This window comes from Melozone crissalis, unplaced genomic scaffold, assembly GCF_028551555.1.
Source record: "Melozone crissalis strain CALT ecotype California unplaced genomic scaffold, PUWL_Pcris_2 ptg000034l_1, whole genome shotgun sequence".
NCBI classification, from domain to species: domain Eukaryota; kingdom Metazoa; phylum Chordata; class Aves; order Passeriformes; family Passerellidae; genus Melozone; species Melozone crissalis.
Window position 1 is genome coordinate 1,918,245 of NW_026535812.1, and position 26,836 is coordinate 1,945,080.

General features: G+C 46.0%; 3 protein-coding genes across 5 annotated transcripts in view; 1 reads left to right on the forward strand and 2 right to left on the reverse strand.

Moving 5' to 3' along the window:
* The first annotated feature begins 353 nt into the window (after nucleotides 1–353).
* LOC128940949 (claudin-19-like) lies at nucleotides 354–13,934 on the forward strand. 2 transcript variants are annotated; one of them, XM_054282776.1, is made up of 5 exons: nucleotides 354–666; nucleotides 8,637–8,801; nucleotides 8,949–9,030; nucleotides 11,659–11,769; nucleotides 13,066–13,934. In XM_054282776.1, exons 1-5 carry the CDS (start codon nucleotides 447–449, stop codon nucleotides 13,163–13,165), a joined length of 678 nt encoding a protein of 225 aa, XP_054138751.1. In that variant the 5' UTR covers nucleotides 354–446; the 3' UTR covers nucleotides 13,166–13,934. The 2 variants fall into 2 exon arrangements, with proteins under 2 accessions (XP_054138751.1, XP_054138750.1); XM_054282775.1 differs by having other exon boundaries at nucleotides 8,637–9,030.
* Nucleotides 12,216–16,555, reverse strand: DUSP28 (dual specificity phosphatase 28). Of its 2 annotated transcripts, XR_008483320.1 has the most exons (3): nucleotides 16,118–16,555; nucleotides 14,568–15,262; nucleotides 12,216–12,811 (listed from the first exon to the last, which is right to left on the reverse strand). XR_008483320.1 is itself a non-coding variant. In XM_054282778.1 (2 exons), exons 1-2 carry the CDS (start codon nucleotides 16,553–16,555, stop codon nucleotides 15,104–15,106), a joined length of 597 nt encoding a protein of 198 aa, XP_054138753.1. In that variant the 3' UTR covers nucleotides 13,947–15,103. The 2 variants fall into 2 exon arrangements, 1 of the variants encoding a protein (XP_054138753.1); XM_054282778.1 differs by lacking the exon at nucleotides 12,216–12,811 and having other exon boundaries at nucleotides 13,947–15,262.
* A 5,366-nt stretch (nucleotides 16,556–21,921) lies between these two features.
* The window catches only part of GPC1 (glypican 1), a 207,412-nt gene continuing 202,497 nt past the window's right edge, over nucleotides 21,922–26,836 (reverse strand). Inside the window, exons 8-9 of the mRNA XM_054282771.1 lie at nucleotides 25,602–25,777; nucleotides 21,922–23,828 (exon numbers count right to left, since the gene is read on the reverse strand). Coding sequence (XP_054138746.1) covers nucleotides 23,605–23,828; nucleotides 25,602–25,777 — 400 coding nt within the window. The 3' untranslated portion in view covers nucleotides 21,922–23,604. The remainder of the gene's footprint in view (nucleotides 23,829–25,601; nucleotides 25,778–26,836) is intronic.

Genomic DNA, 26,836 nt, shown 5'->3' on the forward strand with positions numbered 1-26,836 from the left:
TATTGTAATTGGGAGATGAACCATTTACTAAAGCATTTGATAGTTTGCATTTTAAAATGAATTTCGAGTTAGCAAACAAGTAACAAATGGACAAAACATTGCAAATTAAAATTAGAGAATTCTTTGGTTGTCTCCTGTGCTTTTGCTCTGTTTGCATTTTTTTTGTGGCAAATGTGAACAGCAATAGAAGTTTTCCCAAGAAAAAATAAGGTATAGAATGTTCAATTATTCCAGTTACTTGATGGGATTTCCATTTAGGGTGGAACAGATTCCACCTCTACAGTTCCCTTGTGTGATACATTATGTTATAGGTAGGCATTTTTTTTAATGTTTTTGCAAAGGTCAGGCTTGTGTAAAGGTAATGCCATGTGTGTGTGTGAACTGTTTCAACAGGTTTCTAATACCAGAAATTGTGGGGAACATCTTTGAAGAGAACTTCTGTCACAATGGCATCATCCTGTCTACAGATCTGTGCATTGCTGCTGGCTTTAGCAGGATTCACTACATTACTTGTTACCACCATGTCCAGCAGCTGGAAAGTTTTGGACTCCACAACAGAGCTGGTCTCTGCAGACTGGGTTTCTGAAGGTCTTTGGATGGACTGTGCAGCAACTGCTGTTGGATCAGTTCAGTGCAAGAAATTTCTCTACATGCTGAGTTCAGACCGTAAGTGAACTCAGCTGTCATGGCATTTGTTCAAAAAATCCAAGCATGAGGTTCTGTCCCTTCTTTCTGGACAGGGTGTTAGCAGGCTGGGGGGCACAGAGTGCACTGCAGTTCTCTGTGCTTTATAGTTCTCTGTGCTTAATTTCCATTTGCCTTTTCTCCATCAGTGTCTCTCACTGAACTAAAAAACTTCCAGCTTTCAATTTTGTTTCTCCGTGTGGTGTGCTTGCCCTGTGTATGCAAAAGAATGAGAAGGGTTAGGGCAAGATAAAATCCCTGTATACCAAAACCTGTCTCTGCTATGATGACATACCAAAAAAAGCATTGCAGCCAAGATTCAGCCTAAGGATTGCAGGGGTGCACATGTGTGCGCTCTAGGTGGTAGCACATTGTCACCTGTGTCCCTGCATCTTTGTGATGGGATATCAGGGAGCAGCCATGCACTGGAGGTGTCAGAACAGCTCAGTATGGGCTTCATGTCTAGTACGGCCAAATCCAGTCCAAAGGGCCACCATGGAACCCATGTTTCACCCTACAGTTCAGCTCACTCACTGCTGTGGCTTTGCTGCCCTGTCTGGTGTGTTGACATAGAGGTATGGGTGATGTACAGTAAATCTGAGAATTTTTTAAAATTTAGTTTTGGAAGAAACATCATCTTTTCACTCAGCCTGGTTTTTCAATACAAGCAGATCATAGTTCCATGAGCACTGGTGTTTGTTTGTGCTTTGGTGTGAGACAGCAATTATTAGATATTCCAGAACTGATTTGATACTTTGTGCTAAACCTGTGTAGCTGGATTTTTTTCTAGAATTTCTCAGAGGTGGTGAGCTTAAACTAAAATACATCTGTGCAATGGATGCTTCTGTGTTTTCTAGGGTCAACCATGCCAGCAGAGTAATTTATCTGCAGCTAGAAAGTGAAGAAATGTCTCAGTAGGGGCTGGAGAGTATTAGTTTGAATCGTTCTGGATTTTAAAAGTATCTTTCTGTAAACACTGTCTTTATGGTAAAGGGCTAGGAAGGACTGACATTGAAGTTCTTTCCTCAGCGGACTGAGTGTAGAAACAGTAACACTGTAGCTTTTGGAAGTAGTATTTTGTTAAGCTTTCTGTCTTGAACAGAACCTTGCATTTATTGTTTTACAACTTTCAGTTTTGTGCAGTCACTTTATGAGTGCTGTTAATATCATTTCTTCAAGACTTCCGTGCTTTATAGGTTCCTGATTGCTGTCACTGCTATTTGTCTGGACTCTTCCAGCAGTTTTATTCTGAACGTGCAGTGCTTAAACCTTAAAAATACCACGTGTCACAGACTATGAACTTTGTTTTCCTTGACACAGATGTGGACTTCCTTGGAGTCAGAGCTGCCTAACTGTAAGGCAGATCTCCAAAGGGTGAGAATTTAACTCTCAACATGCAGCATGTTCATGGTTCTTCTGCAGGGCCCTCACTTTGGTGGCCTCACCTGCCTTCATCATGAGGAGGCCAGTTTAAGAATAAGTATCAGCATCCATAGTGAGGCCAAAGTTTGTAGGCTCAAAAGGAGGCTAATCACATGCTTCCAAGGATTTTAAAAATATGGCTCATTGCATCAGAGGCAATGTCAGCTTTTCACACCGTCCTGGTACCTGTTCAGCTCCTCTCCAGGGCCTCCTCTGTGTAGGTACCAGGATGGCTTAAGTTTCTGGAAATCAGAGTGATGAGATGGGGCCAACAATGACAGCATTTGGTTCCCAAGCTGTGGGAGGTGCTGATGTGAAGCTGTCAACACCAGCTCTTAAGCCCTGCTGATGCAGAGCCTCCTGCAGAGCAGCACTGGCTGTTATGCCCATTGCCTGACAAGCCACAGTTTTACAAAATGTACTGAAGAATATCCTTGTGGTCTTTAACACATTGGAAAGTGATTTCCTGAAGGGAATTATTAAAATGCCTGGTTCTGTGTAGGAAAACTCATGCACTTCAGGTCTGCAGTTTAATCTTTTCTGTTTATATGTGTGCTTTATGACTGCCTGTTGAAATACATTTCTTAACTAGGAAGAGATTTTTTAAAATTATACTCTTCATTTTTTATTTCTATCCTTGGCTGCAATACAACAGCTGTGGACACTTGATTCAAGGTCCCAGCTCTCTCACCTTCTGCTGTCAGCAGAAGTGATTGCTGAGCTCACCAGCATAGCACCAGGATATGGGGAAATTAGCAGGAAACTCTTTGAAGGACTTTTAATGAAATGCAGATACTCCAGGTACTGGTACAGTGTGTTCATTTCACTATGCCATCATTTTTCAAGTTGCAGTGACTAAGCAGAAGGAGGGAATTCTGTAACAGTCACCCGAGATCCATTCTTACCACACACTAGCTGGTTTCCTTAAAAGATTGCACAGGATCCCACTGCCAAATCTAGTCTTGTTTAAATCAGTGGCAATGATCCTCTTGAATGCCATGGGAGCCAAAATGTCACAGTGGCACTGTAATACCTTTGGCAGCTGAACCTCCCAACCCACAGCATCAGCTCAAAGTGACAGTGAATTTTGATGAAAAACAGCAAATACCTGTTAGGGACAAGTTGGGGCCCTCTCAAAGGCTAACCCTTCTGGTAGTGTTTACATAAATGCTGTGGAACTGTTACCATGTTGCATCATAGCAGAATTATTTTATGAAGAAACTCTGACTCCATTTCCTGGAGATAAAGGTAGGTTATCACTGCAAAAGATGGTTAACCACGTTTGGATCCACAAGTACTTTAAAGTATTAACATGAGTGGGTGATGTGAATTGAGGCTACAATTCTATCTAGCCAAGAGCAGAAGCAACTAAACTGAATTTAACATATGCTTTGCCTAGAATAGCTTTTTTTTTAATCCTAAGATATTCTAACAAACAGATGCAATTTGCTGAGATGTATTATTTTTCTTATAGCTGTATTTCTTCATAATTTGATTCCTTTTGAGACAGGTCTGTCACACTAGCTCCTTCATTTCCTTACATTTCAATTCCATGGCACATACATTATTGCAATTTTAATACATTGTACAATTGTACAGTGTAAGCAGGATGGTTGTTAAGACTGACTGTGTTTAGCTATAGATCAATAGACAGTAAAATATTAATGGAAACCACTCATCCATAAACCTTACCTTCCTGAAGGAAGCTGGCAGTACAGTTGTTGTGGATTACTTATGACCATAACTCCAAAAACTGCTACATTTTCTAGCAGAAGTATAAAGATTCTGTCCTCAAGCTGTTTTATGTTTGAATCCTCAAGAGAATATTACACAAAAGCTTCTTGATTTGACAGCAAAAATAAAATTACAAGCAATCTTAATCTAGTGTAAAATCTAATTGACTTCAGAAAAGAGATGGAAATAAAATATTTGCCTATATTATCACTCTTACAAGGTATTTTGTAGAAATACTGACTGGAGTTTCTAGACTGAGAAAAAGAAAAGGCTCATTTTTCACTTCCTATTAGAAAAAGAATTAATGTGGTCACTTTTTTTACACACTTATATCTTTATCATGAACTGCTCCCACTTCTTATTGTCATGCCCAGCAAGCCTTATCTATGGGGAAAGAGCAAAGAGCAAAGGTAGACTCATTTTGGAGCGAAACCCAGAGATAAAACAGCAAGGAGGCTTCTGAAAGCTTCACTTGATTGTAATCTAATTATAAGGATATTTAACTGTTACTACTCAAAACATGACTGCTACATTGGAAATTGTTGGTTTTATTTTGTCCTTGGGTGGGTTGGCATTTATTGGAGCTACTTTGCCAAATAATTACTGGAAGGTCTCCAGCCTCCATGGTTCTGTGATCACAACATCTACGTTGTTTGAAAACCTGTGGAAGAGCTGTGCAACAGACAGCACTGGAGTTTCCAACTGCAGGGATTTTGACTCTATGCTTGCACTGCCTGGTAGGTGACTTTGTGCAGCCTTGTTTGTATTGCTTAAAAACTTCTTGGCCAAAAGTAGTAAGGCTTTTGTTTTAGTAATCTGCTAATACTGGAAAATAACTGGCCAAGAAGGACTTTGTGGGCTGAAGTAATAAAAATCTCTCAAGCAGCGGAATGTGTCAATGTGTGGCTGTAAACTAAGGCAAATGAAGTCGGTTGATCAAGCATTTAACAAGCATTTAAAGTGGGTTGTAATCTCTAGCATCTCATGGGATGTCTTAGTAGGAGACATTTTTAAATATTTATTTATTTGGAATTATTGTTTAGACCTCATTTTGCAATACTTCATAGCTCATGTACTGTGGTTGGAGTTTTTCATGTAATAGGAAATACTGGTTTTAGCTGAGAAGTGGTAGTGGTTTTTGTGAGTTGACACTGAAAATTGTAGATAATCCAAGAAACACATGATAATATGGTATACATATTATAAGTTATAGAAGGAATATATGCTATAAATTAATATATCTTTAGGCTTGTCAACTAATGCTAACTACTGTCAGTTAGTTAACTGACAGTAACTAAAGTCTATTTGGATGTGGTTTTAAATATCAAGAAATTCAGATCTGCAGTATCAGTCTTCATCATAATTGTGGTTGTCCTCAAATGCCCAACTAGGTGATATTCTGTGGATAGTAAAGCATGTTTATAGACAGTAAAGCTTTTTTTTTAATTAATCCTGAATAATTCAGTATGAAGATACTTATTTGGAATAAAAATGCCTTCCTTCTAGCTGAATCTGCCCTAGGAGGTGGCTAAACTAAATAGGTAGGAGGATACTCCTAATCTGTAGAATGTGTAATATGGGATTAGTTTGGAGCTGGTGTTGGTTTGGGACCAGTGTTGGAGCTGGTCAACAACAAGCCTTACCCTGAAGTAAAGGCTTGTTGTTGACCAGCTCCAACACTTGCATAGCAATTCTCTGAAACTGTGTTCAGTATTTAGGGAATAATCTGTTCTTTTCATCTTTCAGTCTTCTCTAACAATTGCTTTTAGAGAGAGAGAGTGTGTGTGTGTGTGTATGAAGAGGAACATAACCCTATTTAAGCTTTTTAGCCTCAGTAACAGCAGGATCATTCCATCAGACATTATTCTCTGCAGATCACCTATGTCAGTGTGCACCAGCACTGCTGGGTTAGTAGCTGGACTTGATGGTCTGAGAGATCTTTGCCAGCTTTAATGATTCTGTGATTTGATTTATTCTTCTAAAAACCATTCCAAGGGCTGGTTTGTAGCTTGGTGCCAGTGACTCCAGGCAGCATCTTGTCATTGATGTGTTTATATGGAGTGAGTATCTGCAGATCTGGGCCATGGGCCTGCAGGACATCAGCATCTGGAGAAAAAAGTGGGTTTGAAAGAACATGGTGGGGGTCAGAGAAGAGCACCACAAGTGTTAAAGCAAACAGAACAGAAGGCAAGCAGCAGCAGGGCTCCTGAGAGCTACAGATAACAACATGGAATCAGCAAGAAGGTAAAAGTGGGGGCAGAAAGTGAATGACTGAGACAGGCTCTGAAGTGAATTTGTGAAGATTAACTTTGCTCTGTTGAAGAGATCAGTCCTGCAGTCCCACAGTATAGTTGAGGGGTAAAGACAGGGAGAAGCAGAAGGGAAACCTTGCAAAACTGTGAAAGTAAAACATTTTTAGAAAGGAAAGCTGAAAAAGAGAAGTCAGAAGACACTGGATGGCAGGAACAGTTGAAAGGACAGCTGGGCAAAGCAGGAAAGAGGAAGAAAATGGGTTTGGCATAAGGGCTCAGCAGCCAGTGGGACCTCTGAGAAACAGCCATAGTGCTTGCAGACATGAACCAAGGCAGATTAAAAATTACCATGGTCAGTTTAGGTGTGTTTCAAATTCCTGTTTAGAAACTCAACTGAAACTGCTGCCAGGACGTCAGGGACTGGAGGGAGGGCAAAAAGGAAAAACAAAAGCGTGTCTTTGTTACCTGTTATCAGATGGTCAATGAAGATTTTCCTTGAAAGTTTCCTTATTGGCATCTGAGCTATATGGAATAGTTCTGGATTTTGCTTTATGTATGGGAAAAGAAAGGCTTGGTTCTTTTAAACCAATTTAATGCTTTTGAGTTCACTATACCATTTGTCTAAATGACAAATATTTGAAGTGAGGAACTTTTTAAATGCAATATTGAACAAGATTGAAACCATGACTGGCAAGTCCATATGGCTAGCACTGCCTGTCTAGTCACAACTAAGTCAAACATTTGATATAACTAGTTGCCAAAGCATTGTAAACTCCCTTTTTTTTTCTTCCCCTTCTTTTTAAAGTTCCATAGGTGTTTTTTCCAATGACAGGATTTGGAAATAATTTCTTACAATTGGTGTGGACTAATAAAATGCACTGACTTTGTATCTTGTTAAGTTTAAAATAAAAATTTGAGTTTTCTGAATTGTGAACTAAGGTCCTCAGTTAAGGCTGCTGAGGTTATGGTATTGTGGTACAATTTTATGAAATCCCTTTCCCACTGGATTGCAAGCAAGGGTATACTTGTGTGTCCTGGAAAGATATGGGGAGTCCCATCTAACACTGCAGGAGTCCCCAGGAGCTGAAATGTGAGTTGTGGGACTCTGCTGGGTGATTGGCACAGTGTAAGATCCCAAACCTGAAAGCAGCATTGTTGAGTACTTACCTTAACAGTATCTTCTGCAGGCAAAAGCCTTGAACTGTTAGTGATATTTTGAGGGGTCTTTCCACTTTTACTACTGTCTTCATTTCTTTCCATGGAAATTTTAGAATTAGTGCTTAACAAAGCATTAACTCCTCAAATGATTTTAGCCTTTAATTCTGTATATTTATTTCATGGGTGCTTATTGCTACCTTTGGTAACTCTAAAGCTGGTAGGACCAGTACTCTTAAGCCACATTAGGCTGAGTTGGGGTGTGAGAATCACTTTGCCTTCTGTCTCTGTGTCTGATTTTTGTTGTCTGGAGACAGACAGAACTAGCCCAGCAGGTTATTGTGAAGGATGTGGAGGGGGTCAGGGAACAAGAGCTTGAATGCTGGCATCAGTGATGTGAGTGTCCAGTTGGAATCAGGTCTGACCCTTTTGACGTAGGATTGAAACTGTAGAGTCATAAAATCATTGAGGTTGGAAGAGAAATCAAGTGAGCAGTTGTGACCCTGCCAGGTTGTGACGTCTGACATGCTTACCTCACAACAAAGGTGCCGAAACGCCACTGGACCTGGAGCCTGCCAAACGCAGGCTGCCATGTTAAAGGACCCCAAAGTCCCCATGTGACCTTCTTTCTTAGGCTGATTAATACTCTAGTCCTGGCTGTTGTGCAATTGATACCTAGATGTGAAGACCAGGAGCTTAAAGGACACAGAATTCCAGCACAGCAGACTCCCTAAGGTGCCCACAGCAGCTGTAACCTCTGCACAGGAGAGTGTCCCAGGGAGGAGCTCTGCAGCTCTCTGACACACTCACCCCTGCTCCTTACACTGAGTTTGAAGTGCACTGCTAACTTGAGCTCCACTCTTTCCCGTCTCTCCCTGGCAGCAGCAAAGCTGGCACCTTTCTCCAGTTCCTCAGAAGTGCCAGGGCCTTGCACAGCTTGACCATCACCTGGATTTCAGATGTGTCCTGTGCACTCAGCTGTGCACATGTCAGGAATTCAGAAACACTTGTGAGTAGGAGACTTCTTCCTGCTCCTGCAAGTGACCATGTGTACCACTGGGCATTTCCACAGGAATGAGGGATGAGTGGCTTGCTGTAGTTCTTCAGGGTTTACTAAAGACACAAGAAGATTTACTGAGCTTGTAAAGTGTAGGCATAGTTCAATTCTCAAATCTGTTTGACTTGAAGGCTAAACACACTTGGGTTTGGAGGCTTCCTAAGCACACTTGGGTTTGGAGGCTTCTCTGAGCCATGTGACAAAGTTGGACAAGATTCACTCATTACTGTATCTGTTAATTTTACTTCCTCTAATCACTTTTCTTTCTTTCAGCACAAGATAAATGTAATTTCTGTAGAGATCCTGATTTGTTTTCTCTTTTTCTGTCTCAGCTCACGTTCAGGCATGCCGTGCCCTGATGATTACTTCCATCCTTTTGGGATTCTTAGCTGCAGTACTCACATTGCTTGGTATGAAGTGCACAAACATTGGGTTGAGTGATGAAGATGGAAAAATGAAGTTTACTGTCACAGGAGGATTTCTTTTTGTTTTAGGAGGTAATATTGACACTGAAATGAGAGCACTATTGATACTTTTTATGGCTTTCACAGCCAGACTAAATGAAATAAACATTCTTGTTTTAAATCTGTTACAGCCCTTAATGGAATCATTCACCTGTGTGCTTTTTAAACTTTTTCTGGTAGGTCTCTGCTCCATGGTGGCTATTTCTTGGTATGCTGCAATGGTTACTGCTCAGTTTTTTGACCAACTGTATGCTGGAACCAAGTAAGTGAATGTGTCTGTCATACCAAACCCTATCGTGTGTTGGACAGCTGCACTGACCTCAGCTGCTCCAGAGTTTCAGAACCTGGATGGATCCCATTATCCAGTCCTACAGGAGGGATAAATTGTATTCAGGGAATCTTTTCACCTCAGAGATATTGGTGGGGAGGGAGGAGAGGTGTTTCTGCATGAGTTAGTCAATGTGAGAGGAATACCAGCCCCACGTCTGAGGGGGTTTTGTACTGTGTTTGCATTTTCTTCACAGACTCACTTAAGTGTGTATCTCAATGTTATGAAGAAGAAAAGGTAAAAATTCTTAATCTGCTTTGGCATTTAGACCAAAATAGGTACAAAACTCAAGTTCTGACTAGAATAAAGTACCTCAGATGTACCTGCAAGGGAAAATCACCTGCAAAGCAGCTCAAGCTTTGTACTAGAGATGGGCAGAGAAATCTGCTGCCTGTCTTATATATGTCTGTATATTAACAGCTCAACATTTGTTTGCCTTATGAGTTAAAACAAGGCAAAATCTGTGGGATTATCAGCTAGTGCAGTTGCATACAAACAAGTTTTGAGGTATAAAAGCCCTTGCTCTTTGTCTGATATAAAAGTAACAGTTGTCAAAACCAAATGGCAGCTTATGGCACCTTATCTAGGTGCCCTGTTTAGGAATGAGGAACAAGGGTAGAGGTGACTGTACCTCTCCTTCAGAAAGGGGGAAAAGGAGAGGGAAACATTGTCTGTGGAATATGAGCCATCTATAACATACTTCTACCAAGTATATACATCATAGATCAGTAAACTATGAATTGTTAGTTGCTAGGCTCATATTTGAAGTGTTTTGTAAAGTTCCCACCCAGGAATCAGTTCAGGGAAGTCAGAGGTGAAGTGCTTTGTGATAAATCAAAGTACTTTAAGCAGTTGCTTTTGTTGTTTGTCAGTTTTCCCTGGGTTTTCAATGAAGTGCTTGGAAATAAATTGTATTTGTGCAGTTACATTTGTTGCTTTATATCCCCTCGAGAGAACGATATGAAGGGTAATAAATGGATTAGAGAGCTGAAACAACAGTCGATAAGGAATTTCGGTTAGTCGGATAGCTGGTGTGTTTGATAGTTACCTGCTGCAGCTTTGGGGCTCATCATCACTGCCTGTTAATCAGTTACCAGATGCTTTGCATTCAGTAGCTAAAGAATTTTTTTTTTTATATCTCAACTTCATGTTTAAGTTATTGATTCGCTGATGAATTAAGTTTGATCATTGGTGAAGCTGAACATGCAGCCTGTGGGACAATTTTAAATTCACTGGCATGCCAGTATTGATCTTCACTCTTAACAGGCTGGCAAATCTGGTTTTTCAGATTGCATTTTTTTGGTCTGACTTCAGCAAATTACTGATGTTGACGTCTGCTAATTCTTAGAGGAGTTTCTCCTACAGCTCTGAAGGCAAACTAAGTTCTCCTGCAGATATCTCCTATATACTTTGCTTTGGTATGACATCTACAGCATTCTTGTCTGTAGGTGACTGGTGAGCAGAAATGATTGCAGGCACTGGGGCAATGTGCAGTTTGTGCTCCTGGGTTTGTTTGATAATGGCTCTCTGCTTGTTGCATGTTTGGAAGTACCTGAAGCAGTGGAGACCTTGTGGCTCCCACGTGCAGTGGGACACAGAGAGCTGTGAACCTGTGTAAACTCTGAATCCTTCCTGTTAGCAATGAACTCCAGAGTCAGAACCTTTGGCACTTTTCAGTAATTGTGTTTCAAAGTGGAAAGAAAACACAAATCTCTGGTTCCATGGTACCTTAAATGCAGTCCAGGACTTTTTTTTGCCCTTATATTGGGTATCTCAGACCAGAGATGTACAGGTGGATTGTGGATGTAGTTTTTGTCTGATCATGAAAATTGGTTTTCCTCTTTTTATGAGACTCCTGCCAGACTGTTCCAGACTCAGTTGTGTCTAGTCTTTGGGACAAATTCATTATCAATTAATTTCTTGGACTGGACTAGGGGGTTTCCTGAAAGGCATAGTTTTGTACAGTAAAATAGGGAGCTACTCTTTTTCAGCCTGGGACATTCATAAATGCCTTTCAGGCATACAGCCACAGAGGCTGCTGAATATCCTTTAGGGTATCTAAGTTTGAAAATGAGCCCTACTCAACCCTATTCATTGAAAACAGTTTGAAAACTAAACTTCATACTTCTAAGTGACCTAGTGCTGTGTCCATAGAAAACTGATGTCTGTGGTCAGCCTTCTCTCAGCATATAGACAGCAAGATCTGAATGATTCAGTTGCACAAAATCCTTTCAGTGACACAGCCAATAAAAGGGCAAAATAAGTGTTGTGGATTGCACAGAAGATTGTCATTATTATTTATTATCAATAACTTGTTAAATATTGTTAAATTATTCATTGCTACTTATCTTTATGTTGCTTAGTACTCTCTGTACTGTTAGTAATTTTGCAGATCAGCTCCATACAAATAAGAGTTTTACTGAGCAGACACAAAGCCAGATCTGTTCTCTGTTAACTGTTGAAGTGGCTTTCAGTTAGCTGATTTCTACACAAATTAGAATTTGCTTGCATGGTTTTGTGATCCTGTTATAAGTTGTTTCCATAAATTCTTTCATGTTTCAGGTATGAACTAGGAGAAGGTCTGTACTTAGGCTGGACTGGATCTGTCCTTTATATACTTGGTGGGATCCTACTGACCTGTTCCTGCAGAGGGAAGGAAAAACAGAATTACAGGTAATCTTGGATTTGCCAGTTGAAGTAGCAGCTGTCAATCACACACCACTTTCTACCTGTGCACTGTTCTGTCTCTCTGTCACCCCCTGGTATAAATATCTATAAATTACAGACACTGCTGGGGCATGTCACAGACTGCTGATGGCAGGGGATGCTGTGCCAAGCACTTGTGCCTCCCAGACAGGCTGCTTGATGCATCATCATCAGCACTCACCTTTAACTTGTACTTGGTCATTCTGGGCACTGCTGATGGTGAAAATGGGCAGTGAAAGAGCAAACTGTCACCAAAAGAAAAGTATATATAACCCCATAATGAATTATGATCCAGTTTCTCTCAGTACTCACTGTGAGTAAAATATTCACTGTTCAGTCTGCAGAAAGTGTAAAGGCATTTCCCAAAGCACATGGAATTGATCACTAGAAACATTTTTTTCCTTGTTCTTTATAGAAGTGCCTTGTTGCACATCAAATCAGGAAAGGTGAGATTTCTGGCCTCAATATTTAACCTTCCCTCCTTTCTTGTTTCAGTCTTAAATTTTGACACATACAGAAGACCCCTTTTTGAAGGAGAGGGATGAAAGAGGCAGAAATAGCAGAGGTCCATGTCTGCCAGAGCTCAAATAGCTTGGAGGTTGTACTAGCTGAGCTTGAGAGGGTTATAATATGCAAGGAAGAAGCATATTCACTGTTGGTCTATTTAATCTTAGGAAAATTATATCAAAATGTAGTAAGTGAGTGTTCCTCTGGTACTCCATTGCCTAATCCGAAACCATTTCAATTTTATGGTAATATTTCATCAGCCTCGTTGGACTTTAGATCTTGCTCACCTTACTTTGTTACAAAGTACCAAATGCCCTGAAGTGTCCTGAAAATCAGGTACAACTGATCTATGAAATAGAAGTTCAACATGATGAATGACAGCTGAAGGGGTAGGGTGAAGATACTGCTGTTTTCTTTCTTTGTCATCTTGATTCCTGTATGAAAACCTGCAGCTTGTACAAAGGTGCTGTGGGCTTCTGCTTGAGGGCCTTGGCTGAAATGCCTGGAGGAAGAGCACATGGGAGTTAGGAATGCAGAGTGTGGATGAGAGATGCTGCGCAGCCCATCAGGGACCCCATCCATTCCCCCTTAGCTACCACAACAATGAGAACAGGAGGCCTCTGATTTCTGCCCTGTTGTGGAGAATGTGCTGTGGGTGGGCTGGATACCAAGCTGAGTAACTTCTAAGTATCTGAAACCATGGGCATGTGTCAAAATAATAACTCTTATTTTCTATGTTTTTTTCTTGCTTTACAGTCCCAAGAAGTATGCATACTCAGCAGCCCAGGGACCTTCTCAGCCACACATGTACCCCAGGAACTCTGAGACTATCATAAGCAACAAGGAGTATGTCTGAGCTCCCACCCTGCATCACCTGTAGTGTCAGTGGCTTATGAACTCCAGTAAGGAAGTGAATGAACTACTTCTTTATTCTGGTTCCAAGTTGCAATCCTATGCCTTAGTTTGGAGCAGTACCAGCAGGAGGTATGGCTTTCAATGTAAATAGCAATGGTTTTCAGATGTAAATAGCTTTCTACAGAAGATGCTGTGATGTGAAATCCTGTGCCATGAAGGTTTCTGCATGCTGAGAAGCCTGGTAAAATTTAACTGAAGGGCAGTATATGCTGACACTCAAGAGCAATGGTTCCTATTTCAGCTGACTCAAACATGTGGAACTGATAGCTGTATCTGACTGCAAGTTCATATGCCTCACAGTTAGAAATGTGTTTTGTTTTCATTAATGTTTAGCTTCCTTCTTTTGTTTAGCAGCTTAAGCTTTTGACAAGAAATAAACTTTGTTCCACAGACAAACAGATTTTTTGACAAGTGGAATTCTCTAATAAGCATCTTATGTTATACTGAAATTCTTATTATATATGATAGTCAAGGTTTATAAAAGCTACAAAAATATCTCTAGCAAATCTGCTAGAATCGCCTTCAAATCTGCAGATGTGCAACAAATTTTTTGTTGGCTGTAATGTAGATACAGAAGGTAAACAATGCATAATGAACAAAACACAGCTGGGAGTGGAGAAAGCATCTGGTGCAAAAATGCCTTGTGGTAACTAAGAAAATGATAGCCTGAAATTTTAATTTTTATTCCTATGGTTTCAGCTTTTAAAATAACACTACTTTAACTTTGGGAACTTGTACTGCATCTGAATTTTCTAATTCATGTAATTCCCAAGTGTTTTGATTTTCTGTCATTGTTCCATCATTAGAATTTCTGCCTTAAATGACTCCACTGCTGGGAACATATGTTTACTTGTGTGAGCACTCAGGCACATGGCAGTGAGCTAACTTTACTTTGTATTTATGCTTTCAGCAAGGTGGAGTGGAATTTCACCCTGAAGTTCTCAGGTTCCATAACTTGTCCCTTTTAAATTACAATGTGTTCATGCAGTTTGACAAAGCTCTCTTTTGAATGGCTGGTGATGAACATGTAACAGTCTGATCTGGAAGTTTCATGCCCAATGGATCATTTCAGAGGGCAGCCTGTAAGCAGACTCAGCAGAAATGATTTGGCCATGCTGCTTGCATGCAGGAACAGCTGACTTGTAACACATTAAGGCACAAACTGGGCCCTGTTAGACTGAGTAAATAAAGCTAAAAGGAGTGGTGATTGCTTCTAGAGTGCCAGTGTCATCTTCCCTCCACCATCATCTGCAGTTTTTAAAATAATTCCTTTGGTATTTTAGAGAACAATTTCAAAAGCTGAAAAGGCACTTAGCCTGCATGGTGGGAGCAGAACTCCTTACCATTACCGTATATTCTGTCCTCTGGATTTTAGGTAATTTTGAAAGTGCTTTGTTCTTGTTGAACACAAGGAAAATCACAAAGACAAAGCATCAACCACTGTCAGTTTCCCACCAAAGGCTGTGTCAGCTCATTAATATGATTAATGATCCAGTAGGTGAGAGAGAAATTCAGAACTTCCTTGGTCTGGCATCATGTCTTCTAATGGCATCGCTGGGAAGTTTAATTAAAAACCAGGAATAAAATCCCTGCGTGGTAACTCCTTCCTTTGTTCAGTACATTGTTACCATACTCAGTGTCATTCAGGGGGAAATAACTGCTGAAGATTCCAGGCCTTTCTCTGTTTGTTTACAGTCCTTCCAACCATTTTCTGTTTCTGCAGTTATTCCCTGCTTATCTGCCCTCTTTCCATGCATTACCCACAGAAATGCTCTGCATGAATTTAATGAACATCATCTCAGTTATGGGGGTAAAATGTTTTACGTACAGGTGATTTAGGAAGTGATTTTTTTTCCTTTTATTTTAACTCTGTAGCAAGTCACTTCACTTTCTTTAAAGCATCTTCAACATTGCTATTTTCAAGTCCTTTGCTCAGTGGATCAGAGTGCTTTGGTATCTTCAATTCTTCTTCATATCTCTGCAGCTGAGACCAAAATCCTGCATTCGGCTCTGCCACGGGTCTGGCAGATTTCACAGCCTAGAGAACAGGAGAGACACAGTGGAAGCAAGGTATCCTGCATTTGTGGGAGTCATGCAAATGAATTTTGAACTTAAAAATTTAGAGAAGCTTTACTTTGGTTTTGATTTGGCTGCAGAGTAACAAACAGCTATTTTGGTGAGCTGACTTCACTGTGTGCTTGCTAGGAACTGCCAGGAGGCCTGATTACAGAATGGATTCATGGACAGGACACCAGACAGAGCTGTTGATCTGCTGGAAATGGGAAAGTCTCACCAAGTGCAGTGACACTGCTCATGCTTAAGGTGATAGTGTGAAACTTGGTCACTCTCTGCACACCTCAGTCTAAATTAAGCAAATTGGCTGTCTAAAGTGACAAATGGGTGAAGACAAAACCCAGAGAGCACAAGCAGTTTGTATTGGATGGGCTTCCTAGGAAAGCTGGCACGTCATTGCTAACAGCCATGCAGCTGTGGCTGAGAGCAGCTCCTGGGCACTCTGCATGCCGGGCTGGATGTTCCTCGCTGTGAGGGGCTGGCACACAGCAGCAAACCCTGCACGGCAATTCCTGCACCCACTCACTTTGTATCTGTCTTCACTTACCCTGAATGTGCAAATGATAGAGAGAATGCTCCCTAAGCAACCAGCTCGGTATGTTTGCTACCTGTAGAAACCTCACACGGAAAACTTACTAGATCAAGCTGGGCATGAAAAAACTCACAGGGGACTGTTTGATGAAATGTTGAATCTCTGTATAACTGCTGATGGCCAGGCAGGAGGAAGCACCAAAATAATTCTACAAGAAATTACTCGTGAGAAGCATTGCGTTTCTTCCCCAAAAGGGCTGTAAATAGGAATCCGGACGTCACACATTACCTCAAAGGCGTCCTTGAGCGGGAGCTGCCGGTGTCTCATGAGATAAGCGGTGCAGATGGCGGCGGAGCGGCTGCGGCCGTTCTTGCAGTACACGAGGCAGCGGCCCCCGGCCCGCACGGCCGCCTCGATGGCGGCGCCGCAGGGCTCGAAGTAGCGGGCCAGGTCCTCGGCCGGGTCATCGAACACGGGCACGCGGATGGCGCGGACGCCGCGCAGGGCGGGGAAGGGCTGCTGCCGGGTGACATTCACGCACAAGGTCACCCCCTCCCGCAACAGCAGCTCCTCGTCGCACGCTGCCCTGGCCGTGCCCAGCAGCAGCGAGGCCGTGACCGGGCAGAGCTGGGGCATCGGCGGGCACGGGGCACCCACCGGCCCCGGAGGCGGCGCGGGGCTCCCGGAGCCGTCACGGCCACCGCGCTCCGCGGGTGTGTTGCACATTGTGATCTTACCCTGCTATATTTATCCCTCCCTGTGGGATGGCACGTACAGGCTCCAGGCAGGTCCTAGTGCCGGCCGCATCCCGAGAGCTGCGCTGGGAAAGCTGAAAGCACTTTCGGAGCCACAGCTCACTTGTAAAGGCAGTGGGTTTGTACAGTCGCCACCCCCAGAGCAGCTGATACCGGCTGTGTTCTGCAGCATTCCTGCCGGGAATGCTGCTGCTGCTGCTGCTTACCTGCTGTGTTCTGCACAGAAATGCTGCTGCTGCTGCTGCTTACCTGCTGTGCTCTGCACAGAAATGCTGCTGCTGCTGCTGCTGGTAGTGCTGTTGGTGCAGTGATGCAATGTTGAAGTTGTGTCAGGGTGGGTTTAGGTTGGATATTAGAAAAAGCTTCTTCACCCAGAGAAGATCCAGTTGGGCACTGAACCAGGCTGCTCGGGGCAGTGGGCACAGCACCGAGCCTGAGAGAGCTCAGGGAGTGTTTGAACTCTTGGGCACGTGGTGTGACTCTTGGGGATGTTCTGTGCAGCACCAGCACTTGGACTCCATGATCCTTGTGGGCCCTTCCCACTCAGCATATTCTGTGATTGATTCTGTGATTTTCCAGAGCCTCTCGGTGCCCCTTTCCTACAACAAAAACTCCAGAAAATGATTTACCAGGCTGGCCAGATAGCATAGTGCTGATCTGTCTGGACTTCAGTAGAATTGCTGGTGTGCTGCCAGGGCAGAGAGCATCCTGCACCTGAGTGTGCTGCCGTGGGTTTAAACTGCACGGGATGGGTGGGGATGGGCCAAGCCCAGCCAGGTGAAGGTCACCTTGGCCAGTGTGGGCAGGTGCTCAGGGCTGGTCACAGGTGCCAGCTGCTTCCTGGAGGCTGAGCTGCTTCAACCCTTTGCTTTCAGGCCAAACGGGAGCATTTGATTCATACAAAAATGAACCTGACACAAAAATGAACCTGAACTGTTGCAGCAGCTGAGCACAGACTGCTGTGAAGTGCAATGCCACCCATGCAGGAATGAGAAGTGAGGTACAAGGAGGAGCTTATATTCGACCATGGAGGGAGGAGAACTGGACCTGCCACACACCTGCCATCCTTTGTGCCAACAGCAGCCTGTCAGTGAGATGTTGGCTCTGGGGCCAAGGGATTCAGCTCTCTCACATAAGCACAAGAGCAGGCTGTCCCTCCTGTTACCCAGCACATGAAGGCTGATTCACCTGCCCCCTTGCTTCCTGTGCTCAGGGCATGGCTGCTGCAGGGCCCCAGGAGGCTCAGTTCAGGCTGGGAAGGAGAAAGCTCAGCAGGAGACCCCTGATGCTGCCCACCCCAGCAGCATGGGGAGGGCTCCTGGGCCCCTCCACAGCCATTCTTTCCAGGGATATTGGACCTTCCCTGGCAGTGACTTGCCCAACTTAGCATTCCATGGCACACCCCTTATTACCATGATGGGGGCATTCAGGCAAGGAGCCTCTCTGCAGTCACTGCCATGGACTCCCCTGTGGGACAGGCACACGGCAATGCCCCACACTGTGGGAAAGAGCTGCTGCCCTGCCTTCCTCTGACAGGGGCTCACCCTTCTGCCTGCACCCATCAGTGACCTTTCCTGGGCCCCTGCAGAGTCCCTGGGTGGTGCTGTATGGGCACACTCCAGTTCATACCTAAACCGTGACCTTGGTTTCACTTGGCATCACACTTGCTGTGCCACGAACCCTCACTGATCTGCTGGGTGGCAGTAGCCCATCAGATGGCTCTGGGATCCCCCAGACAAGCCTGGTGGGAGTTACTGGTTTACCAGTTCCCTCAGCCCATCCCAGCACTGATCCAGGTATCACCCAGGTGACATCATCTCAGGGCACCTTTCTTGTCACTTTTGCTCCACTGGGGCTGCAGCTGAGCTCCCTGTCTCCGAGGCTGTGGATGTTTTTAGGCTGCCTGCCTGCAGCTGACTTCAGAATGGTCATTCATGCCACCAAGGGGAGCCCTTCCCCCCAGCCCTCCCTGCACCGTGTCTCTGTGCAGAGGAGGAGGTGGGGACAGGGCAGTTGTCACCACACAGAGTAACTGATAAGTTAAACACAAATGCCATCTTCTGGCAGTGAAGGCAGTTGCTGCCTCTGTAAGAAGATGCTGAACTGCAGGGTAAGAGCCTCACCCCTCGTTAGAAAGGGTTTGATGCCTCAGTCCAGATTTCACTGGGTATTCCTGGTTTTGGTGGCCCTGGCAGCCAGGGTGCAGTGCCAGCAGCCCTGTCACCATGGCTGTCTCCTGTCCCCCTGCCTTGGTGAGCTCCCAGGCTGGGCTGGGCTCTCCTGGAGCCCTTGGAGCTTCCCTGCCTGGGGAAGCAGTGATGTGAGGCTGCAGCCGAGGGGGAGCTGGGCTTGTACCACACCCTCCACCTCCTGCAAGCTCTCAGCAGTGAACTGGCCAACATGCAGTGTTCAGGGACATTATGGACTGCAGAAATGCTTTCAGACACCTTTAGTAAACACCAAGCTGTAAGAGGCTGTTATTTCAGATCGTAATTAGACACGGAGGAGGCAAAGCAGGCAACTGGTGTGCACAAAACCTCCAAGGAGAAGACCAATATTTTTGCACTTGTTATATTTATATAAATGTGTGGATGTGGTGCAAATATCTGCAGGAGAGGAACCTAAAGAAATACCTACTCACTCAAGGGTATCAGTCAGTTTATTAAATGTAGCTGATATTTGCTTCCAGGCAGAAAGATACACTTTAGTTTTCAGTTACCAAGTCTCTCAGACATTTCATGAGCAGCTTCCAACTCCTCACCTTGACAGCTGCATTCCCCCTGTTCTGGAAGTGGATGGAGCTGAAGCACAAACCCTTCCGCTGCACCAGTCCAGTCTCAGGCACATGCTGGAGCTCAAACATCCCCCTCACTGCTCTGCCTGCTGTGAGCTGTCCAACAGCTGCACTGGTGCAAAGCCATGGTCTGTAATTACCACAACACCTTGTAATGACCAATACCAAGGGCATTTCTGATTTTTGCACTGCTATGCCATGACTTTCTGTGCTTCTAGATGAGAAAGAGACAACTTAGGATCCTCAAGCCAGGCTCACCTTGTTCCCACAAACACACATCCACAGAACCCAGCAGCTGCTCCTCTAAGTGGTGCAGGAATGCAGGAAAATCCCTGCTGCCAACACTGCCATCAGCCCAACCTGTGCCTAAACATGGTTTCCTTCCTCAGGGCTCCTGACCTGCCCTTTATCTGTGCCTTAACAAGTGAAAAAGAAAGAAAAGCCAGACTTGGCTTAAATGGAGAAGAAATAATTGCCCTGTAAATCCAGATTTGTCTCCAGCCTTTTTATTTATACAAGGATTCAAAGAACATATTTCAACTTTAGATAAACAGTGCAAGAGAGTTACAAGTACCTTGGTAACAGAAAGAAATAGATAACTGTCCAGCTATGCTGATAAGTGAAATAATTCTTACTCCTGCAGATAGAAATGCATCTGTTTAAAGCAAAGGTGGACTTTAGATATTCTGCTATACCTTAGCCCCTACCAAGCCCACCACAAAACAACAGGCAGCTTGTCATCTGTAAATGAGAAGTAGCTGTGCTCTTTTGAGCCTTTTGAGACCCTCACCATCGTTTAAAACATACACATTATGGCACAAAGAGCAGGCTGAAAGACAGAGACACTTGGAAATCCACCGTTTATGGTTCTCCCCTTCCCAGGGATTGGGCCTTTGTAAAGATTTTTTCCTACACCACTACCCCCTCCATATACCTGCCAAGTATGAGCCTGTTCACACCAGAACACGATGGATATTTCCATCCTGATAGCATGGGAGCACATGTTTCTCCCAGCCAGCCCAGTTGCTCAGAGATGCCCCCATGCAGCCAGCCCAGAGCAGCCATGGGGAGGTGTCACAGTGTTTTCCAGCAGGCAGCAGCCCAGGAAATGTCATTTAGAAGCACTGAAAGGCCCCAGGTTCTGCACCAGCCCAGCCACAGGCTCGGGACTTTTCTGGACCTGGGTTGATTTCAGCTTGTTCAGCCACACCAGTGGTAGTTTAGTCAGCAGTAGTTTCAGTTTGCTTTAGTTTGGAGTTGATATCCTGGGGGCTTTCAGCCATTGCAGCTCCTGGGGAAGGTGGCACAGCCAAACAACCCCAGGGCACTTCATGGCAGCAGCTGGGGAAACACCTTCAGGGCAAGGGAGAGCAAAACACTGAGTAACCAGGGAGCAGCAAAGAGCAGCAGTGCAGGCTGACCATGGGCAGATGTAAAAATGAACCCACAGGGCCACCACTGAGCACTGCTGGGCCCAGAGGGGCTGAGCCCCTGCCCTGCCCCACCCCAGGCTGCTCTCCTGGCTCACCCTGGCCTGTGCAAGGTGGCAGCTGCCACCCTCAGGGCCACGAGGGATGTGGAGGTGGGAGCTCAACCCCAGCCCAGAGGTGAAGGCTTCAGGAAGGGTTTCCCCTGCAGAACAGATTTTACTGTTTCTTCAAGGTTTTGCCTTATTAATTTGCACTATCAGGTTTTTATCTTGTAACAGAACCACTAGTTTGGGCTATTAAATTGTTAAAATACTAACTGGATAATCAGTAAATTCCTGGCTTCTCATTTAAGATGTGAAGGGGCCCATAAGAAGCTCTTGAGGATAACAGGCAGACAGCAAAAAGTAATTGCACAGAAATGGAAGTGATTTTCAAGCTCCCATTCTGCAAAGCAAACCACTGACCTCAGCATCCACGTGTTAAAACCCCAACCCAGCTGTGTTTTGAAGAGAATACAATGTTTTAATTCTTCCTCCCTCCCCCCCAGCTTTAATTTTTTCCCCTTTGGATGTAAAACTTCTGCAGAATTGGTTGTGGGGATTGTTGGAACTGAAGGTTAAATTTGTATTTGCAATTCTGATTTAAAAAGTTAAAAAGAAAAGATAGGAACTCTTTAGAGCAGTAAAAATCATGTGAATTTGCATATGTCTAGGAGTAAATAAATCTAGACAAAACCACTGCTTACATTGATCCTCTGCAGGGTTCTGATGGGTGTAGTGGCACTGTCTGTCCTTCAGCCATTGTCCAGCACCCAGTGTTCATTTCTGACACCCAACCAGATCAGGTCAGGGATTTTTGCCTTTCAGGGAGGCGAGGCCAAGGCAGAAAGGATGCACAGTCAGTGACATTGGTCACTGTGGCTTGGAGAGGCTGTCAGAGCTGGCCTAAAAGCTCTGCCTATTCTGAGGCACCCTCAGTGCCCCAGGGAGGGCAGGGAATGAACTGGCTTTCAGCATTACCTTGCTCATGTCCTCATCTTTCCTTAAATTGCACACTTCAGAAACTGTTCATGTTAAAAACGGGGAGTTTTTTCCCCTTTCTTAGAAAACAGCCAAAGCCCAACCCCAAATGTTTGCTCAGCCCAAAGGCACATCTCCTCCGGCAAGACAGAGCAGAAATGCTCAGATGCTGTGCAAAAGCAGGAGACAGCCCAGCTGTGCCCTCCCTCTCAGCCCAGCACAAACCTGTGTGAAGCTCAAACCCAAGCTGTGAGTGCTGCTGGCCCAGGCAGTCACAGGACTGTGCTGTACCAGCCTCTGCTACACCTCTGGCTCCAGCCCAGGCCTGCTGCCATCAGGCACAGCAGCCTCTGCAAGCCCCAACACACAGCCCTAACAAGCACAGACACTCCTACAGCTACAGGAGGACATTTGTAACTTCACCCACCACCCCCAGTCTCAAACCTGGCCCAGAGCCCACCCCACTGAGCAATTTGGGCTTAGGGCAGCTGCCACATCACCCAAAGGCTGTGAGTGGTGGGATGGGAGCAAAGGGTGAGCCTGGCCCTCCCCTGAGCCCAAACAGAGCTGCCAGGGGGGTCTGACCCACTGGCTCAGCCCGTGCCTGCAAGGGGTTAGGGAAGGTGAACTGGATGATGGGGAAGGAACAGGGAAAGTGGGAATCCATTCAAAACCTACAGTACAACTGAAACAAACACCAAAGGTAAAAAGAAATCCCAAACAAAATGTTTCCTTTTCTCACATTCCCCCCTGAGCCAGTGCCCTGGGTAGGGCCCATGGTGGTCCCCAGCAGCCCCTCTCTGCCCTAAGGCAGCTGCTTGAAGGGGCACAACCAGTCCCAAAGCTCCAGTTAGTAAAATGTCCCTGGTCTCTCTCATTACCAAGAAAAAACCTGGATTCCTGTCTATGGCTGGGGCCAGAGAAGGAGGAGGCAGCACAAGTGTCTGTCACACAGAGAATCCCACTGTGCACATCTGCATCTCTCTGTTACCTACAATGGTACTGCACTGCAGGTACAAATTGGACCATTGTTACTTGGGTAAAAAATGGCTTTCCAACTAGCATGCAAAGAAAAAGTACCCAAACCCCAACCCCTAACACTCATTCCCAGTCACGTAGATGTAGGAAACCTACATTTCAAATTGTCCTCAGCTACGAGCTCTAGTCAAGAAACCCACTTGTGACCTTTCCAAAGAAAAGCGAGTTCTGCATTTTTGGGTCCAACAGCCGCTGCCAAACTCGTTCAGTTCAACCCACCAAAGCTGCTCACGCTCCTGTGTACCCCACCGGAGGTGAAGGGCCATCTCTGCCCAGCTAGGAAGCACAGAGGAAGAGCCCAACGAGCCCCTGAGGCAGCACGGGCCGTGCCGAGGATCCCGGCGGGACAGGGGCGGGGCAATTGCATATTCCACTGAGCAGCAGCACAGCTGCCCGTGAGGGCTCGGCCCGGCTCCCCGGAGCCCTCTGCAGAGGCTGGCTCCAGCCCCAAGAGCCAGTTTGTGGCAATAACAAAAGTAAAACAATGAGGTATGGAAAGAAGGGCCCAGCATTGGGGAAAGACCTAGAAAGAAGAAAACAGCTCGAGCACTGCCAGAAATAGCAAACAACTGAAACCTTCTGAAAACCTTTTTCTCCTCCTTTTTTTTTTCCCTTTTTTTTTTTTTTTTTTTTTGCCAAGGTGAATTAAATACGTCCTTTGGTTGGTTGGTTGTTGGTTGGTTGGTTTTGGCAAAGTGAAGCCCTCAGCCGCAGTCTGTGTCCTGGCTGTGCCAGCGAGTTACCGCCACAAGTGCTGCGGGGCCACGGCAGCCACCCAGAGGAGGAGGAGGAGGAGGGAGGCAGAAGGCAAAGATCGGCTGCTGGCCCCATGGACGCCGTGTCCGGACTGCTTAGGAATGGCGTGTGTTTCTGGCTGCCTGGTGCTGGGGCTCTTAGAGAGTCTTTTGCCACAGACGTCATCAGGACAGCTGTCCCCGCTCCCGGAGCCGCTCATGTCGTCACCTGTGCAGAGACAGCGTGGGGTGAGCACACACTGCACACAGTGCACACACACTGCACACACACACACTGCACACACACACACTGCACACAGTGCACACACAGTGCACACACAGTGCACACACACTGCACACACACTGCACACAGTGCACACACAGTGCACACACAGTGCACACACACACACTGCACACAGTGCACACACAGTGCACACACACTGCACACAGTGCACACACACACACTGCACACACACACACTGCACACTGCACACACACAGTGCACACACACACACTGCACACAGTGCACACACACACACTGCACACACACTGCACACAGTGCACACACAGTGCACACACACACACTGCACACACACACACTGCACACACTGCACACACAGTGCACACACACACACTGCACACACACACACTGCACACAGTGCACACACACACAGTGCACACACACACACTGCACACAGTGCACACACAGTGCACACACACACACTGCACACACACACTGCACACAGTGCACACACACTGCACACAGTGCACACACACTGCACACACACAGTGCACACACACACTGCACACAGTGCACACACACTGCACACACACACACTGCACACACACACTGCACACACACACACTGCACACAGTGCACACACAGTGCACACACACACACTGCACACACTGCACACAGTGCACACACACACACTGCACACAGTGCACACACAGTGCACACACACACACTGCACACACACAATGCACACAGTGCACACACACTGCACACAGTGCACACACACACACTGCACACAGTGCACACACACACAGTGCACACACACTGCACACACACACACTGCACACAGTGCACACACAGTGCACACACACACACTGCACACAGTGCACACAGTGCACACACACACACTGCACACACACACTGCACACAGTGCACACACACACACTGCACACAGTGCACACACACTGCACACACACACACTGCACACACACACTGCACACACACACACTGCACACAGTGCACACACAGTGCACACACACACTGCACACAGTGCACACAGTGCACACACACACACTGCACACACACACTGCACACACACACACTGCACACAGTGCACACACAGTGCACACACACACTGCACACAGTGCACACACAGTGCACACACACACACTGCACACAGTGCACACACACACAGTGCACACACACTGCACACACACACACTGCACACAGTGCACACACAGTGCACACACACACACTGCACACACACACACTGCACACAGTGCACACACACTGCACACACACACTGCACACACACACTGCACACAGTGCACACACAGTGCACACACACACACTGCACACAGTGCACACAGTGCACACACACTGCACACACACACACTGCACACAGTGCACACAGATATGGGATACAAGCCCATATCTGACCTCCTGCTGGCTTTAGTCACTGTTGCTGCAGCAGCTGCAAACTCTGGAGCAGACAGAGCAATGGCCCTGTCAGCAGGGCTGGCACTGGGGACAGCCCTGCAGGTTTCAGTGAGGCACTGGGAGCAGCACAGCCTCCAGCAACCCCACAAATTATCTGCACTCAAGCAGCCCCTGAGCAGCCCCAAGCCAAAAGCCACACCAAAAGACAGACCCTCCCTGCCCCCATCTGCAGGGACACTGTGCAGGCTGCAGGGACACCTTGCAGGCTGCAGGACTGCTTGCCCCCCTTGACCCCCCCTTGAACCCCTGTGGTTGTGCTGCACTCACTGGTGTCCTGGAAATCCACATCGTTGCCGATGTTGGCGTTGCCCAGGCGGTTTGTCATGATCTTGAGCTGCATGATTTGCTGGCGGATGGTCATGTCCGGCTTGGTGATGTCCACCTCCACCTCTGGGTTGTTAATCTGGTTAGCCAGGCCATCCCCCATCACCTCGGGCAGGTAACTGGGAAGGAAGGCAGAAGGTTTAGATGTCTGCCCCCAGCTCAGCTCAGCTCAGCTCTCCCTACAGACACCAGGGATAACCCAGGCTCTTTGAGCCCCAGAGAGGCTGCAGCCAGTGCCACTTCTGGAACAGCCCCTGCAGCTGGTGTTTGCTGGGCAGCCCAGCTCTCTGGATGGCCAGAGCCCAGCAGAGGGGTCTCAGCTTGCAGGAGGTGGCTGGGTGGCTTTGCAGCACCCCTGTCCCAGCATGGGGAGGGATTTCCTGCAGGAAAGGCACAGGGCTTGCTCTCAGGCTGGTACCAATGGGCCCACAGTGACACTCCCCTATGGAAAATCTCTGTTCAGATGGGAGGCTGAGGAGCATTTTAATTCCTGCTTGGTTAAACCCTGTGGAGACTGAGCCCCTGGGACCACTGAATGGCCCCAGCCCAGTTTGACCAGACTGGCTCCCAGGGAAGCCTAATTAGCTGGGAGCTGTCAACCAGAGCTGCACTGCTGCCTTCCACAGTGCCCTGGTCCTCCTGCTCCTGCACATCTGGGACACTGCTGGCAACAATGTGAAATATGGAAGAACTGAAAGTGTTGACTTCAGGCTGGCAAAGCCAAGCCCAAGAGGACTGCAGAGACAAGAGGAGAAAGGTCCAGCAGCTGCCAATGTCCCCTCAGCCATCCTTTGACCTTGGCTGGGGTAGGAACTGTTTCTGCAGCTGTTTAATGTCACCCAGGTGTCCCCTCTCAGAGCAGGTATGGAGAGAGGGATGTGTGTGCAATTCTCTGCAGCTTGTGTGGGAAATCCAGCCCTGCTGCCTTCTGAGTGCATGTGGAATTGCAGAACTGCTTCCTTAGTAGAAAACTGCACAGTTATTTCATGCTGAGTGCATTACAGTGCTTAACCCTCAACACACAGCAAAACCACACCAGGCTTGCCATTCCCAGGTACGAGATTTCCTGCAATGCAGCCTTTCTATGGACAGGCACAGACTGCTCACTCTGAACAAGCAGGGCTGGCTGTGATGATGGGTAAGTGCCTTTTCAAACCCTTCCTCTCAGCAAGGATGAG

What these genes read in the sequence shown, in the direction of transcription:
- LOC128940949 (XM_054282775.1), top strand. Translation starts at nt 447, where the DNA reads ATGGCATCATCCTGTCTACAGATCTGTGCATTGCTGCTGGCTTTAGCA. An exon ending in CTACATGCTGAGTTCAGACC is followed by an intron (nt 667 to 8,636) that starts GTAAGTGAACTC and finishes TTTCTGTCTCAG; the next exon opens with CTCACGTTCAGGCATGCCGT. An exon ending in CAACTGTATGCTGGAACCAA is followed by an intron (nt 9,031 to 11,658) that starts GTAAGTGAATGT and finishes TTCATGTTTCAG; the next exon opens with GTATGAACTAGGAGAAGGTC.
- DUSP28 (XM_054282778.1), bottom strand. Translation starts at nt 16,555, where the DNA reads ATGTGCAACACACCCGCGGAGCGCGGTGGCCGTGACGGCTCCGGGAGC. An exon ending in CGCTCAAGGACGCCTTTGAG is followed by an intron (nt 15,263 to 16,117) that starts GTAATGTGTGAC and finishes CCTGTTCTCTAG; the next exon opens with GCTGTGAAATCTGCCAGACC.